The sequence below is a fragment of the Mustela erminea genome, chromosome 8, assembly GCF_009829155.1.
Source record: "Mustela erminea isolate mMusErm1 chromosome 8, mMusErm1.Pri, whole genome shotgun sequence".
Classification (NCBI taxonomy): domain Eukaryota; kingdom Metazoa; phylum Chordata; class Mammalia; order Carnivora; family Mustelidae; genus Mustela; species Mustela erminea.
In genome coordinates, this window is record NC_045621.1 from 103081025 (window position 1) to 103096393 (window position 15369).

General features: G+C 33.1%; 1 protein-coding gene across 5 annotated transcripts in view; it reads left to right on the forward strand.

Moving 5' to 3' along the window:
- The window catches only part of PTPN4 (protein tyrosine phosphatase non-receptor type 4), a 221962-nt gene that overhangs the window by 150520 nt on the left and 56073 nt on the right, over positions 1-15369 (forward strand). For all 5 annotated transcript variants that reach the window (XM_032353878.1, XM_032353880.1, XM_032353879.1 and 2 more), the window contains 2 exons: positions 7609-7672; positions 11026-11198. In XM_032353878.1, coding sequence (XP_032209769.1) covers positions 7609-7672; positions 11026-11198 — 237 coding nt within the window. The remainder of the gene's footprint in view (positions 1-7608; positions 7673-11025; positions 11199-15369) is intronic.

The window sequence follows — 15369 nt, forward strand, 5'->3', positions numbered from 1 at the left end:
TGGGAGAGGCAGTTTTAGATTCACAGTGAAATTCTGAAGAGTGTACAGAGATTTCCATATATCTCCTATCTCCACACATGCATAGCCTCCCCCTATTAACATCACTTATTATATTGGTGTATTTTTTTACTAAAGATGAGCTTATATTGACACATCATAATCACCCTAAGTCCGTAGTTTACATTGGGGTTCACTCTTGGTGTTGTACATTCTATATATATATAATTATGTATGTATATCCATCATTATAATACATTACAGAATAATTTTTCTGCCTTAAGAATTCTCTGTACCCTGGGTAATTATCTCCCCCACTGACCTCTGTCACCCATTGTTCTCTTTTTCCATAGTTTTGCTTTTTTCAAAATGTTATGTAGTTGAAATCATGCATTTTGTAACCTTTTCAGATTGACTTCTTTTACTTAGTTATATGGAGTTAAGTTCCTTCCCCATCTTTTTGTGACTTGATACATCATTTCTTTGTAGAGCTGAATAATTTTCATACACTTGGAAAGGTGAAATTATCTGGATGTACCACAGTTAACTCATGTATCTACCTACTGAAGGACATCTTGGTTGTTTTCAAATTTTGGCAGTTATTAGTAAAACTGCTGTTCATACTCATGTGCAGTCTTTTAAATGTATGTGTAAGTTCCTGTTTCCTTTGAGTAAATACCAAGGAGTATAATTGCTTCATGGTATGGTACAAGTATGTTTAGTTTTATAAGAAACTGACAAACTGTGTCCCAAAACAGCTATATCATTTTTCATTCCCATCAAAATGAATGAGAGCTCTTGTTGCTCCACATCCCTGCCAACATTTAATGTTGTTAGTGTTCTAGATTTTGGCCATTCTTTAGGTGCATGGTGGTATCTTACTGTTAAATTTGCATTTCCCTATTGACATGATGTGGAGTATCTTTTCCCATGCTTATTTGCTCTCTATATCTTCTGTACTGAGGTGTCTGTTAATGTCTTTGGCTAGTTTTTTATTGGGTTTTTAAATTTTTATTGAATTTTAGGAATTCTTTGTATATTTTGAATACTAGTGCTTTATCAGATGTGTCCTCTAGAAATATTTTCTTCTAGTCTTTGTCTTGTCTTTTACTTTGCTTGATACTGTCTTTCACAGAGCAAAAATTACTGATTTTAATGAAATCCAGCTTATTTATTATTTCTTACATGGATCATGTTTTTGGTGTTCTGTCTAAAAAAGCATCATCATACGTAGGTCATCTAAGTTTTTTCCTGTGTTATCTTCTAGGAGTTTTATAGTTTTGATTTTGCATTTAGGTCTCTGATCCATTTTTAGTTATTTTTTATGAAGGATGTAAGGTCTTTGTTTAGATTCATATTTGTGCTCTTGAATGTTGCGTTATTCCAGCACCATTTGTTGAAGATACTGTCTTTGCTCCATTGTATTGCCTTAGCACCTTTTTCAAAGATCACTTTAGGGCACACTGGGTAGCTCAGTCAATGAAGCATCTGCCTTTGGCTCAGATCATAATTCTGGGGTCCTGAGATCAAGCCCCACATCAGGCTCCTTGCTCAGCAGGGAGTCTGCTTCTCCCTCCCCCCCGGCCCTTCTCTCTCTGTCTCACTCATTCTCTCAAAAAAATAAATAAAATCTTTTAAAAAAAAAAAAAAAGATCACTTGAATGTATTTATGGGGGATAATTCCTGGGTTCTTTGTTCTGTTTCATTGATCTATTTTGTCTATTCTTGTACCAGTACCATACGGTCTTAATTACTGTAACTTTAAAGTAAGTCTTGAGATTAGATGGTGTCAGTCTTCCAACTTTGATGTTCTTTTCCAGTATCATGTTGGCTACTGTGGGCCTTTTTCCTCTCCATATAAGCTTTAAAATTAGTTTGTCAATATTCACGAAATAATGGTGGGATTTTGATTGCGCTTACATTAAATCTGAAAATGGAAAGAATTGACATCTTCACAGTACTCATTCTTTCTATCCATAAACATGGAGGGTCTTCGAATTTATTTAGTTCTTTGATTTCATTCTTTGGATTTTTATAATTTTCTTCATATAGTTCTAATATGTATTTTTTATTTTTTTTAGAAGATTTTATTTATTTATTTGAGAGGGAGTGAGAGAGGGAGAGAGCACAAGCAGTGGGGAGCAGTAGAAAGAGAGGGAGAAGCAGACTTCCCACTGAACAGGTCCCAACTCGGGACTTGATCTCAGGGCCCTGAGATCACAACTTGAGATGAAGACAGCTGTTTAACCAACTGAGCCACCCAGGCACCCCTAATACATATTTTTTAGAATTATGTTTAAGTATTTCATAAATCTGTAATCATAAATTATAAATTGAGGGTGCTGATGTAAATGTTACTGTGTTTTTAATTTCAGATTCTACTTGTTCATTATTGACATATAGGAAAAAGTTTACTTTTTTATTAATCTTGTATCCTGCACCTTGCTAAAATTGCTTATTAATTCCAGGATTTCTTCATCAGTTCTCTTGGATCTTCTACATAAATGATCATGTCATCTGCGAACAAAGTTTTTTTTGTTTTGTTTTGTTTTGTTTTTTTAAAGATTTTATTTATTTGACAGAAAGAGATCACAAGTAGATGGAGAGGCAGGCAGAGAGAGAGAGAGAGAGAGGGAGAGGGAAGCAGGCTCCCTGCTGAGCAGAGAGCCCGATGTGGGACTCGATCCCAGGACCCTGAGATCATGACCTGAGCCAAAGGCAGCGGCTTAACCCACTGAGCCACCCAGGCGCCCTGCACACAAAGTTTTATGTCTTCCTTCCAGTCAGTATCTTTCATTCCCTTTTTGTGCCTTAATTGCATTAACATGGGATTCCCATATGATGTTGAAAGGGAATGGTGAACTGAAACATCCTTTCTTTACTTGATCTTACTAGGAAAACTTATAGTTTGCACCATTAGGTATAAAGTTAACTGTAGGTGTTTTTTGGAAAGTCTTTTATCAAGTTGAGAAAGTTTCACTGTCTTCCTACTGCAGTGAGAGTTTTCATCATGAATCATTGTTAGATTTCATCAGATGCTTCTTCCACATATATATCTATGTGATTTTTCTTTTTAAGTCTTTTAATGTGTCGGTTTATATTGATTTTTAAATGTTGAACCAGCCATGCATTCCTGGAATATGTCCCACTTGGTTTTGGTTTATAATTCTTTTTATACATATTTGTTGAATTTGGTTGCTAATATTTTGAGGATTTTGAATCTTTGAGTATGAGAGAGATTGTTCTCTAGTTTTCTTGTAATGTCTTTGTCTGGTTTGGGTATTAAGGTAATGCTAGCTTCATAGGATGACTTTAGTAGTATTCCTTCCTTCTGTAGAGAATTGGTATAGTTTCTTAATTAATTGCTTGGTCATTCACTAGTGAACACATCTGGGCCTGGTACTTTCTTTTTTAATGATTCCTGATTGTTAATTAAATTTCTTTAATATATACAGGTCTATTCAGATCACGTATTTCTTTCTTTGTGAGTTTTGGGAGATCATCTGTTTCAAAGAATTGGCCCATTGCATTGAGATTATCAAACTTCTGGGCATAGACTTACTCATGGAGTTCTTTTATTATGCTTTTAATTGTATTGATGTCCACTTTCATTTCTGATATTAGTAATTTTTAATTTTTCGAAAAAATACCTTTTGGGTTCATTGATAACTCTATTGGTCTTCTGTTTTCAATTTCATTGATTCCTGCTCTACTATTTTTCTTTTCTTTTTTTCTTTAGATTTAATCTGCTCCCCCTTTAAAAAGATTTTATTTATTTATTTATTTATTTGTTTGTTTGTTTGTTTATTTGAGCGGGAAAGAAAGAGTGAGTGTGGAAGCAGGGATGAGGGGCAGAGGGAGGAGAGAATCCTCAAGCCGACTCCCCAATAAGTGCAGAGCTGGATGCTGGGATCAGGACCCGAGTCAGCCGCTCAACTAACTGAGCCACCCAGGCACCCCTCTACTCTTCTTTTTTTTAAAGTGGAAAGTTAGATTAGTTATTATTTTTGTCTTTCTTCTTCACTTACATATGCATTTAGTGTCCTAAAGTTCCTTCTAAGCTCTGCCTTTGCCAGGTTTCACATATTTGATGGATTGTGTTTTCATTTTCATTTAGTTCAAATAATTTTTCATTTCTCTTGAGATTTATTGGCTCCTGTTTTATTTATAGGTGTGTTATTTAATCTCCAGGCATTTTAGGATTCTAGTAGTTCTTTTGTTACAGATTTCTAGATTAATTTGTTGTGCTTTGAAAGGAGGTATTGTGTGATTTCTGTTCTTTGACATTTGTTAAGGTATGTTTTATGACTGAGAATATGATCTGTCTTGGTTAATGTTTCAGATGAGCTTGAGAAAAATGTATATTTTCATATTGTAAGAAGTAATCTGTAAAGGTCAGTTATATCCATTTGATAGTATTGTTGAGTTCAGCTATGTCCTTAATGATTTTCTGTGTGCTGAATTTGTCCATTTCAGATAAAGGGGTGTTGAAGTCTCCATCTATGATAGTGTATTCATGTAGTTTTATCAGTTTTTGCCTCTTGTTGTTAGGTTCATATTCATTAAGATTTTGTAATGTCTTCTTGGAGAATTTACCCCTTTGTCATTGTGGAATGCTCTACTTTATCCTCAATTACTATTTGCTTTGAAGTCTTGCTTTTTGTAAATATTAGAGCTGCTCTTTTTTTCTTTCATTCTTGCTTTTTTGAGATATAATTGATATATAACAGAATATTCATTTCAGGTGTACAATAATGATTCAGTATTTGTATATATTGCACAATGATTATCACTGTGTATTTGGTCAGTATTCATCACTATACCATTACAATTCTTTTTCCTTGTGATGAGACTCTTAAGATCTGTCTTAGTAACTTTGAAATATATAATACAGTATTATTTAACTTTAATCACAGTGATATACATTACATCCCTAGTACTCCTGCTTTTTTTAACTAGTTTTAGCATGGTATATTTTTATACATTTGTTTGCATTTAACCTATCTATGTTTTTATATTTAAACAAAATATGTTGTGTCTTGTGTTTGGAGCCACTCTGACAATGTGTCTTTTAATTGTTAAATTTAGCCCATTGACATTTTAAAGGATTTTTGATATATTTGTATTAGTATCTGCCTTATTTGTTACTGTTTTCTATTTATTGCCCTTGTTCTTTTGTTTCCATTTTTGTGTTTCACTCGTTTTCCTGCCATTCTTTTTTAATTGAGCATTTTATATGATTTCATTCTCTCTTTTCCTAGCTTATTAGTTTTACTACTTTTATTTGTTTTTAGTGGTTGTTCTAGAGTTTGCAATTATATTTACATTAGTCTAAGTCTATTTTGAAATAATAGTATGCTAATTCCTTCCTCCTGTCCCTTGTATCATTGCTTTCAATCATTTCACTTATACATAAACATATATAAGTATATAATTGTGTATATATGATATGTACATAAACATACATAATTGTATACATTTTTGCTTTTATTATTTCAAACAAACTTATATGTTAGATCAGTTAAGAATAAGAAAAATCTAATTTTTATTTTACCATCACTTAGTTCTTCTTCAGTGTTTTTGCTTTCTTTATATAGATTCAAGTTTCTGGCCTATATAATTTTTTTTCTCTTTTAACATTTCTTGCAAGGCAGGTCTCGTTCCAACAAATTCCCCCAATTTTTGAGAATTTTTTTTTCATTCATTCTTGAAGGATAATTTCACAGAATATGAAATTTGGGGGTGATGGTTTTTTTCTCTCAACACTTTACCCACTCTGCTCTCTTCCTGCTTCATGATTTCTGAGAAGTTGGACTTAACTCTTCTTACCTTTCTTCCTCTGTAGGTAAGATGTTTTTTCCTCTGACTTCTTTCAAGATGTTTCTCTTTATTTTTAATTTTCTGTAATGTAAAAATGTGATATACCTAGGTATGGTTTTTAAGGCATTTATCCTGCTCGTGTTCTCTAAGCTTCCTTCATCTGTGGTTTGGCATTTGATGTTAATTTGGGAAAGTTCCTTAGTCATTTTTGTTTCAAACATTTCTTCTGTTACTTTCTCTTCTCCTTCCAGTATTTCTATTACCATATGTTACTGTATGTCACATCTTTTGTAGTTGTCCCACAATTCTTGAGTAGTCTGTTCGGTTCTTCTCTAGTCTTTGTTCTCTTTGCTTTTGGGGCTTTTGGGATTTTATTGATACATCTTCTGCCTTAGAGATTATTTCCTCAGCTGTGTCCAGTGTACTAATAAGGTCATGAAAAGTATTGTTTCTGTGATAGTGTTTTTTACCTATAGCATTTGGCGGGGGCTGTCTTTCTAATGAAACCTGATGATTTTCATCTCTGTGTTTACATTGTCCATCTGTTCTTACATCCTTTTTACTTTATCCATTAGTGCGCTTAGCGTATTAATCATAGGTGTTTTAAGTTACCAGTCTGATCATTCCAACATCTCTTTCGTGTCTGATTCTGCTTTGTCTCTTCACATCGTGTTTTTACCTTTTGGTATGCCTTGTAATTTTTCGATAGCCAGACATGATTTTCCAGTGAAAGGAAGTGCTATAAATAGGCTCTTAGTAATGTTGTTGTGAGGTGTAGGGGGATGGCAAGTGTTCTGTATCCTGTGATTACCTCTCAGTGTTTCAGAGAGCCGTTGCCTCTAGACTGTGAACTTCACAAGTGTTTCTCTGTTTTTTTTCTTCCCTGCTAGGTGGGATAGGATGGCATGAGTGAGCTAATTAGGCTTCCCCAAGTTGCTTAAACTCTGGTAGTACCCGAGCAGGTGAGGATTTGGCTAACTAGTTTCCCCTGAAGGCAGACCTTATTAAGAACAGAGTGCTCTAATATATTTCAAGATGGTTCTTTTTCCCCTTCCCTTGCTGGAAACTCAAGGGTATTTTTCTCTGAATCTGATTGGACTCCTAGAGGTAAATTTCGCAATATTGTAGGAGGTCTCCCCTCCCCTGTAACTGAGTCCCTCTGGAGTTTTTCACTCTTGAATTTGTCCACATGGAGCCTCCAGCAGTTCTTAAATTACAGTTCGGGTTCCTCTGGCTCTGGTTCCTCTGGCAGTTTCTGTTCGGTGAGTCTGTGCTCTGGTAAGCTGTAATTCTCTGTCTTCACCTGTTAGACTCTCAAATCTTGGGAGCAGCAAGCAGTCCTGCGCCCTCCCCTCTCTCATGAATCCAAGAAGAGACTTTGATTTCTGAACCTGTTGAGCTTTTTACTTATGTAATACAGTGGAGTGGTGATTTCTAAACTCCTTACAGAACCAGAAAACTGCTTATAGTTTTGATATCTCTTATTAGTATATCTTGAAATTTTAATTTGTTACATGTATCTTTATGTATTTCTCTAGATATAAAATTGAGAAAGGCATAGTTCACAGCAATTATTCTGATAAAACTTTCTTTAGTTGAGTATATAAATTCTAATTATCTTTTCATGAAGCACCAAAGTCTTTAGATTTCTTAGGTAATGTGTATATATATGATTGAATGTTTAGGAGTTACTGAATATACAGTTAAAAGATTATTTTTTGCATTATTAAGCTAGTGTTTTTATTTTTATTCAGTATTTTAAATAATCCAATTCATTCTCTTTTTATCCAGGTTGAAGATTGTAAAAATTTCATTTAAGTGCAAACAGTTTTTTATTCAACTTAGAAAAGAAGTGGTGAGTAGTGCTCTAATAATTATTCATATAAATGAATATACTTACAAATATTTGTATAAATATAAATAACAAACATGAATAATATTTATATAAATGAAGCCTTTTTTAAATACATATATATATAAATGAAGTCTTAAGAAATGAAGTCATTCATGGCCAAACTTTTAGTATGAGTGAAAGTGTTATTAATATTGTTGATAACTGTGTACGGTAATTCATATTTTATGTGAATTATGTTTATTTCCACACTGTCACTGTAGTCCTGATTTAAAGTTCTTTTATATATCCATTTTGCTCTCTTTTGAACTTTGAAACTGATCTCCATCGTCATGTTCACTGTCAGTTGTCAGGGTCTATTCATGAGGATGATAACCGAGAATTTTATATGTACACACACACACACACACACACACACCCCACATTGAGTTATTGTGAAAATACAGTGTTGGAAAGAACTTGACCTTGTTAATGATTTTACCTATTTAATCAAAATTTAAATAATTTATCCTTAAATTATTTCTTACAAATCTTAACAAATTAATGCAAATTACAAGATGGTAGTGTGTGCATGTATGTGTAAAATGTATTTGAAACCTTAAAAATATTTGGGTCAGCTGCATTTTATCAGAATAATGATCTAAAGTGCCTGATTTATTATTTATACTCAAAAATATAAAAGTTTTTTTCTATAGTTTTATTGAATTACACAGAAAATTATACAAATATTAAGGATGGTGTTTCTGGTAAGTATGTAATGAATAAATACTGTTAATATGTAGAACATTACCACCACCTTGGTATTATTGCTACTGGAGCTGATGCCCCTTTGTCTTATTAACCTTCCTGTGAGGTAAATACTATTCTCATTTGTATCACCATGGATTAGTTTGCTTATTTTTAACTTTAAAAAATAAAATCTAACCTTAACACTGTGAATTCATCCATATTTTTGCACAAAACAATAGTTTTCCTATTGCTGCTTGGTATTATATGGAATGAATATACCATAAGTTATTCATTCTTATGTTTGTGGACAATTTTGGCATTTCCCTGTTACGGCTATTATGACTAATGCTGCTAATGAAAATTTTTGTACATGTTTCAAAACATCTGGGTACTAGTGAACAAATACTTTAAATTTTTATATTGGTATAATGCAATGTAGAAGTGAATTTTTCTAATTTTTTTCCTATTAACACTATTATTATTAAACTATTATTATTAGCAATAATAGTTTTGGTATTTAATATTTATTGAGGTCTTAATGTGTGATAATTACACAGCTGTTTTCATATCATTTAATCCTCACAACTATTCTTCAAGGTTGTATATCATTAAGAATATGTTTAGCCACAGATAACATCAACAAAAGTCATCTAACAACTGATTAAAGAGTGTATATAGTCATAGTCTACAGAATGTTGCCTTGTTAATGTTTCTCTCTGAAATACCTATTTTTAAATAAGCAAACTTTATACAAACTACTTATCTTTCAATACAGTATTTTGTATCTATTGTGTACAAAATGTGGAGGGTGCTTTTTGTTGCAAATTTGTTACAAATTGTCCAAATACGATTAGTAGAAAGTCAGAATCACACAGAATTTTTGAACTATGCGAAGTGTCAAAAAAACATATATGATTCTTAGATCTACTCTTCTGAGAAGCATTACTGCAAACTGCTCTTTGTAAGATCTCCTCTATCATTTTGCATTATTTATGGAGTGTGGTACAATATGTAAACTATTAGTTAGAGCCTACAAAGCCAGTTAAGCATAATTAAGAATTCTTTGGTAATCAAGAAGTAGCATTTTAAGCATATTATCTTCTCACATAGTAGTTTAATGTTTATACATGGACATCTTACTGTATTTTATCTACGAAAATATCTTCATATCTTTTGATAGGCAAACATTTAACAGGACATAGAAAGAAAACTAACTTTAAAAGAAAAGATCAATAACTTGGACTGTGTTAAAATTAAAACTGTATTCACCAAAAGACATCATTAAGGGAGTGAAGTAGCACAGAATATGTATATCATGTACACACAAGCGCACACACACCGCACCGTTGGTGATATATCCAACCCAATCCAAAAATATGCTACTGATTCGAACATAAACTTCAGAAATGAGGTCTTCCACAAGGCCAGTAACCTGAGAAGGTGTTGAACCTCATTAGTCATCAGGGAAGTGTTAATTATAACCAAAATGTGATACTTCTACACATTCACGAGATTAATGAAAATATTGATAAGCAAGTGGCTGGTGAATGTGTGGAGGATATACCGCTGGAGGGAGGGAGTATATATTGATCTAACTATTTTGGAAAACTCTTGGGCATTATCGACTGAAGATGAACACACATATCTTATAATCCAGCAATAGAAATGCACACGCATAACAGTATCTTTATATCCTCAAACTGGAAACATCAAATGTCTATCAATAACAAATGGATAAATAAACTGGTATACTCATATGGTAGAATGTTACATAGAATGAAAATGACTTCCACAACTGTATGGATGAATATAGAAGCATAATACAAAAGAAATCAGACGTAAAGACATGTATGTATGATTCCATGTATATAAAGTTCAACAGCTATAAATAATCTATTGTGATAAAAGTCAGAAGAGTGATTACCTTTGAAAAGATAATCCTGTAGAAAGGAAGCACAAATAGTACTTCAGAGTTGCTGGTAATAATCCATTTCTTGTTCTGGTTGGGTATTAAATGGTTGCATTCATTGTGTGAAAACCAGAGCTATATACTTAAAACCTGTGTGCCTTACTATATATAATTTACTTCAGTGAATTCAATTCCATTGAAATAGTAATTTGTGCCAAACTTTTAGAGAAAAATTAAAGAAATGATTCTGTTATGTTGCCACATACTTTAAAAGTTGAGTTGCATTATAGTGTTCAGAAGTACTGAATGAATATTCTTATGTACTGACAATCTAGATAGGTTTATGAATTTTAAAATATTTTTAATAGGTGTGATAGTGTATCTTAAAGTTTAGTTCATGGGCCAGGGTTATATTTTGAAATAGAATTATAGCTAGAAAGTTTTGAAAACAGATGTATATTGGTCTTTAACTTATTTCTGATGGTGTTCTAAAATAAAAGTCCTAAGAGTCGTAATATTACAGAATGAGGTGAGATCCACATTTTGCAAACCTTTATGTTTATTTTACTGCTGTTTTATTAGATAAGCAAAAAAAGTATTGTGCTATAAGGATTAGCTGTTTGTAAGGCTAGAATATTTATCTGCAGAAAGTAAACTAAATGGAACATTAAATCCTGATGTCTTCCTGGTATTCTCTGCATTTTGTCGTTTATTACAGCATGAATCTAGAGAAACGTTATTGGGATTTAATATGGTGAATTACAGAGCATGCAAAAACTTGTGGAAAGCATGTGTAGAACATCACACATTCTTCCGTTTGGACAGACCACTTCCACCTCAAAAGAATTTTTTTGCACATTATTTTACATTAGGTTCAAAATTTCGGTACTGGTGAGTATTGCTTGTGCATTAATGCTTTGTTACTGGATTTTTCTTCATTTTAAAGGCCTGTTGTAATCAATCATACTATGTGTATAATTCATACACACCTACTGAGTCAAAATCTCTGGAGCGTGGACACTGTATATAGATCAGCAAAAAGTTCTAAAGGTTATTGTGATCCAACCAGATGGAGATACCTTTTCCATTGACCGTATTTCTAACAAGATAACATTATTTTCTAAAGTAAATCAGTCATACCTAATTATTTACATTCTAGACATGTTATGAATTCCATAGTGTCTTTGTTAAATATTTATATGAAAATTTTTCTTTGTTCTAAGACATCTTTATTTGTAAAAGCAAAAATATCTTCTGCTGAGCATATAATTGCCAGTTTCCCTCACTATCCAAAAGTAGAATGTTCCTGTTAAACCTTTTGTATGTCAAATGGCATAAAGTAAAGAAGCCATTACCATTAGTTTATATGGAAAAATTATTTAGCATTTCCAGACCCCAAGAATGACCTCTCATAGTTTTTTTTTTTCTTACACCTTAGGACACATCTTACCAACAAATGCACAAAATAAATGGAGATAAAGCACAGATGATCAAAGACACAGTTCAAATATGTGGCTTTGGTGGCTTAATGCTGAGATGCTGAGTGTGCTTCATTGGAAAGATCTTGGTGGGGTACTCTCACTGCCGTGTGCACAGCCTCTACAGTGGCTTGCTACAAAACAAATGCTGAATGCTTTTTTCTCCCTTTTTTTTTGTAAAAGCAAAGTGGCATAACACAAACTTTGAAAAAGTGGGGAATAATTATACTTTGCTTTTTATGTATGAGTTTGTTAAACCCTTTTGTTATAAAGAGTTCAGGCACCTATTATGCAAAACTCACATTTAGTCATTGAATATTAACCCCAGATTCCTTTTCCTAAAACTTTATTTATTCTTGGTAGCTTTTATTTTTCCTGAAGGAAACAGTCTTTGAGGGATAATTCTAAATTTGGAGAAGTTCTGATTAATTTTGCTTCTGGAGTTCTTAAAAGACCCATGAAAGCTAGTTTTTAAGTGCAACCTGGGAAAAAATTACATAGCAAAGTCATTCATAATCTTTTATTAAAACAAATGTTATCCATTTCTGTTTCTGCTTCAAAAAAGATTTTCCATCTTCAGTAAATAAAACCTTTTATCATTATGTGTTAGATTAATTCATGTTTTATATTCATGTGGAAATATTGAGAATACCCCAGAAATCTCAAACATTTATAAATGCCCAATTTGTAATTTCAGAAAAAATAACAGCATAAAACTTTTAAATATACTCTTAAGCGACACTTAAACAGAATTAGGAAACTTTAATCACAGAAATGGCACAGCAGGTTCTTAAGTGGTGTCATATTTAACTCTTCTGTACCTTTCCTAAAAGCAATTTTGAGAAAAGTAAGGTGATGGTACTTGTAAATTTAAAAATAAATAGACTGATGGGGCATCTGGGTGGCTCAGTCCATTAAACGTCTGACTCTTAATCCCATTTTAGGTCTTGATCTCAGGGTCATGAGTTCAAGCCTCACACTTCGCTCCATGCTTGGTTTGGAGCCTACTTGGATGGGTGGATGGATGGGTAGATGGATGGACGGACAGATGGACGGACTGAGAAAACAAGTATTGTATCATTGGTGAAAGTGAAGAAAAAAATTTTTAAAGCCTTGTCTAAATCTCGGGAGGGGCAGAAGAAATCTCCATTGAGAAAATAGTGTAGTAGTCCCTCAATAAACTTAATTATTGATTAAATGACCATCAGGGTTATTATTAAGGACTGCACTTTTCTTTAGCAGAATTCTTCCTTCCCTCTGTCCTTGAAAATACGACATACCATAAAGGTACACACACCATATCTCCTAGGCAACATAAATGCATAGAATATAGTAACCTGCCTTTGACTGTAATTCAGATTGGTGTCAGATACAATGAGAAAAAAATAAAAGATTTTACCCAATCTGTACCACAGCAAACAAAATCTAATCACAATGACAAGAACAATAGACAGTTAAAGAAACCAGTTTGGGGAAAAAAATCACTGAAAGAGGATGTAATTTCCACCACAGATGTTAATAAAAACAAACTAAAGAACAATCTAAGAAAAAAAAATATTGGCAGGGTGAGGAGCAATATCTGCCATTCAGGCTGTTACTGCTCTTGGAATATGTGCCTCATAGTGGCAAATTTTATATTTTTAAACAGCTTTATTAAGGTCTAATTGGTATACAGTAAGCTACCATGTTTAGCATCTAAAATTTGATGTTTGTAGATTTATTTACATCCCTGAATCCATCACCATAATCAAGATAGCAAGCGTATCTTCCCCCATTTTTCCTTCATGTTCCTCTGTACCCTCTTTCTTCTACCCTTCTTTGTCCCCGCAGCCACGATCTGCTTTCTGTCTCTATAAATTGGCTTGCATTTTAAAGGATTTTATAGAAATTGAAACGTATTTATTACGTACTCTTTTTAGTCCAGCCTCTTTGACTCATCATAATTATTCTGATGAAATTCATCTGTGTTCTTGTCTGTATTGGTAGTTCGTTTCTTTTTATTGTGGAATATTACTCCACTGTATAGCTATATTACAATATGTTAATCCATTCACTTACTTATGGATATGAAGTGACTATTTCCCCATTTGGGTTGTTTCCAGGTTTGAGCTATTAAAAATAAAGCTGCTGTGGTCATTCATGTAAAAGTATTTATATGGTTTAACTTCCCTTGGTTAAATACCTATGAGTGCAGTGGCTAGATTACAAGAAACTGCCAGTCATTTTTTCAAGGCCGTTTTTACCATTTTATGTACCCACCAGCTGTGAGAGTTCCATTACATTTTCATCAAGCCTGTTGTTACCTCTTCTGTAGAATACACAATTTTGGTGAAATTTAGTTTACCATTGTATTCTTTCATGGATCTTTCTTTTGGCATCATATCTAAGAAATCTTTGCCTAACCCAAGGCTGAAAAGATTTATTCCTCTGTTTTCTTTTAAGACTTCTATAGTTTTAGTTCTTACACTTAGCTCTCTGATCCATTTGGAAATAATTTTTGTATATGTTTTAAAATATAAACAAAAATATATAAAGTTCATTTTTTTGCATATGGATAGACAGTTGTTCCAGCACCATTTTTTGAAGGATTGCCCTTTTTCCACTGAATTGCCTTTACCCCTTTGTTGAACATCAGTTTTCAATATTTGTGTGGACTTATTTTTGGATTCATTTGTAAATCTTAAAATATAGTAGTATTAGTGCTCCAACTTTTTTCTTTTTAAAAGTTGTTTCAAATGTTTTAGGTCCTTTGCATTTTCATCTGAACTTTAGAACCAGCTGATCAGTTTCTACAAAAAAGACTTCTTGGGGGAGGCGCCTGGGTGGCTCAGTCAGTTAAGTGTCTAACTCTTGATTTCAGGTCAGGTCCTAATCTTCAGGTTGTGGGATGGAGCCCCACATTCGCTTTGCATAGAGCAATGGAGCCTGCTTGAAATTCTCTTTCCCTTTACCCTCTACCCACCACCTCCACCTCCCGGCTCATGCGCACTCTCTCTCTCTTTCTTAAAAAACAAACAAACAAAAAACCATGTCTTGGATTTTAATTGGGATTGTGCTGAAACTATAGATCAATTTCAGGAGAATTGACATCTTAAAAATATTGAGTTTTCAAACTCATGAAACATGATACATCTTTTATTTATTTAAGTTATCTTTTACTATTCTCAGTTTATCAGTGTACAGGTCTTTCACAAATTTACAAGTTTCACAGGTCCATGCTAAATTTATCCTTAATTTCTTAAGGTCTTTTTAAATTTTAATTTCATATTGTTCACTATTAAGCAGAAATGCAGTTGATCTTTTTAATGTTGATCTGATTTCAGTAGTAAGGCATTGCTTACCTCACTTTTTCTAGGAGCTTTTTTGTAGCTTCCAACAGATTTTCTATGTAGAGAATAAAGACAGTTTCAATTCTTCCTCTCCATTCTGATCCTTTTTGTTTCTTTTTCTTTCCTTATTCCCCCAGCTAGAACCTCCAGTACAGTGCTGAATAGAAGTGGTGAGAATAAATATCCTGGTCTTTTCCTTGTCTTGGGGGGGGGGGGGGAGATATTCAGTCTTTTGCTACTAAGTGTGGTATTAGT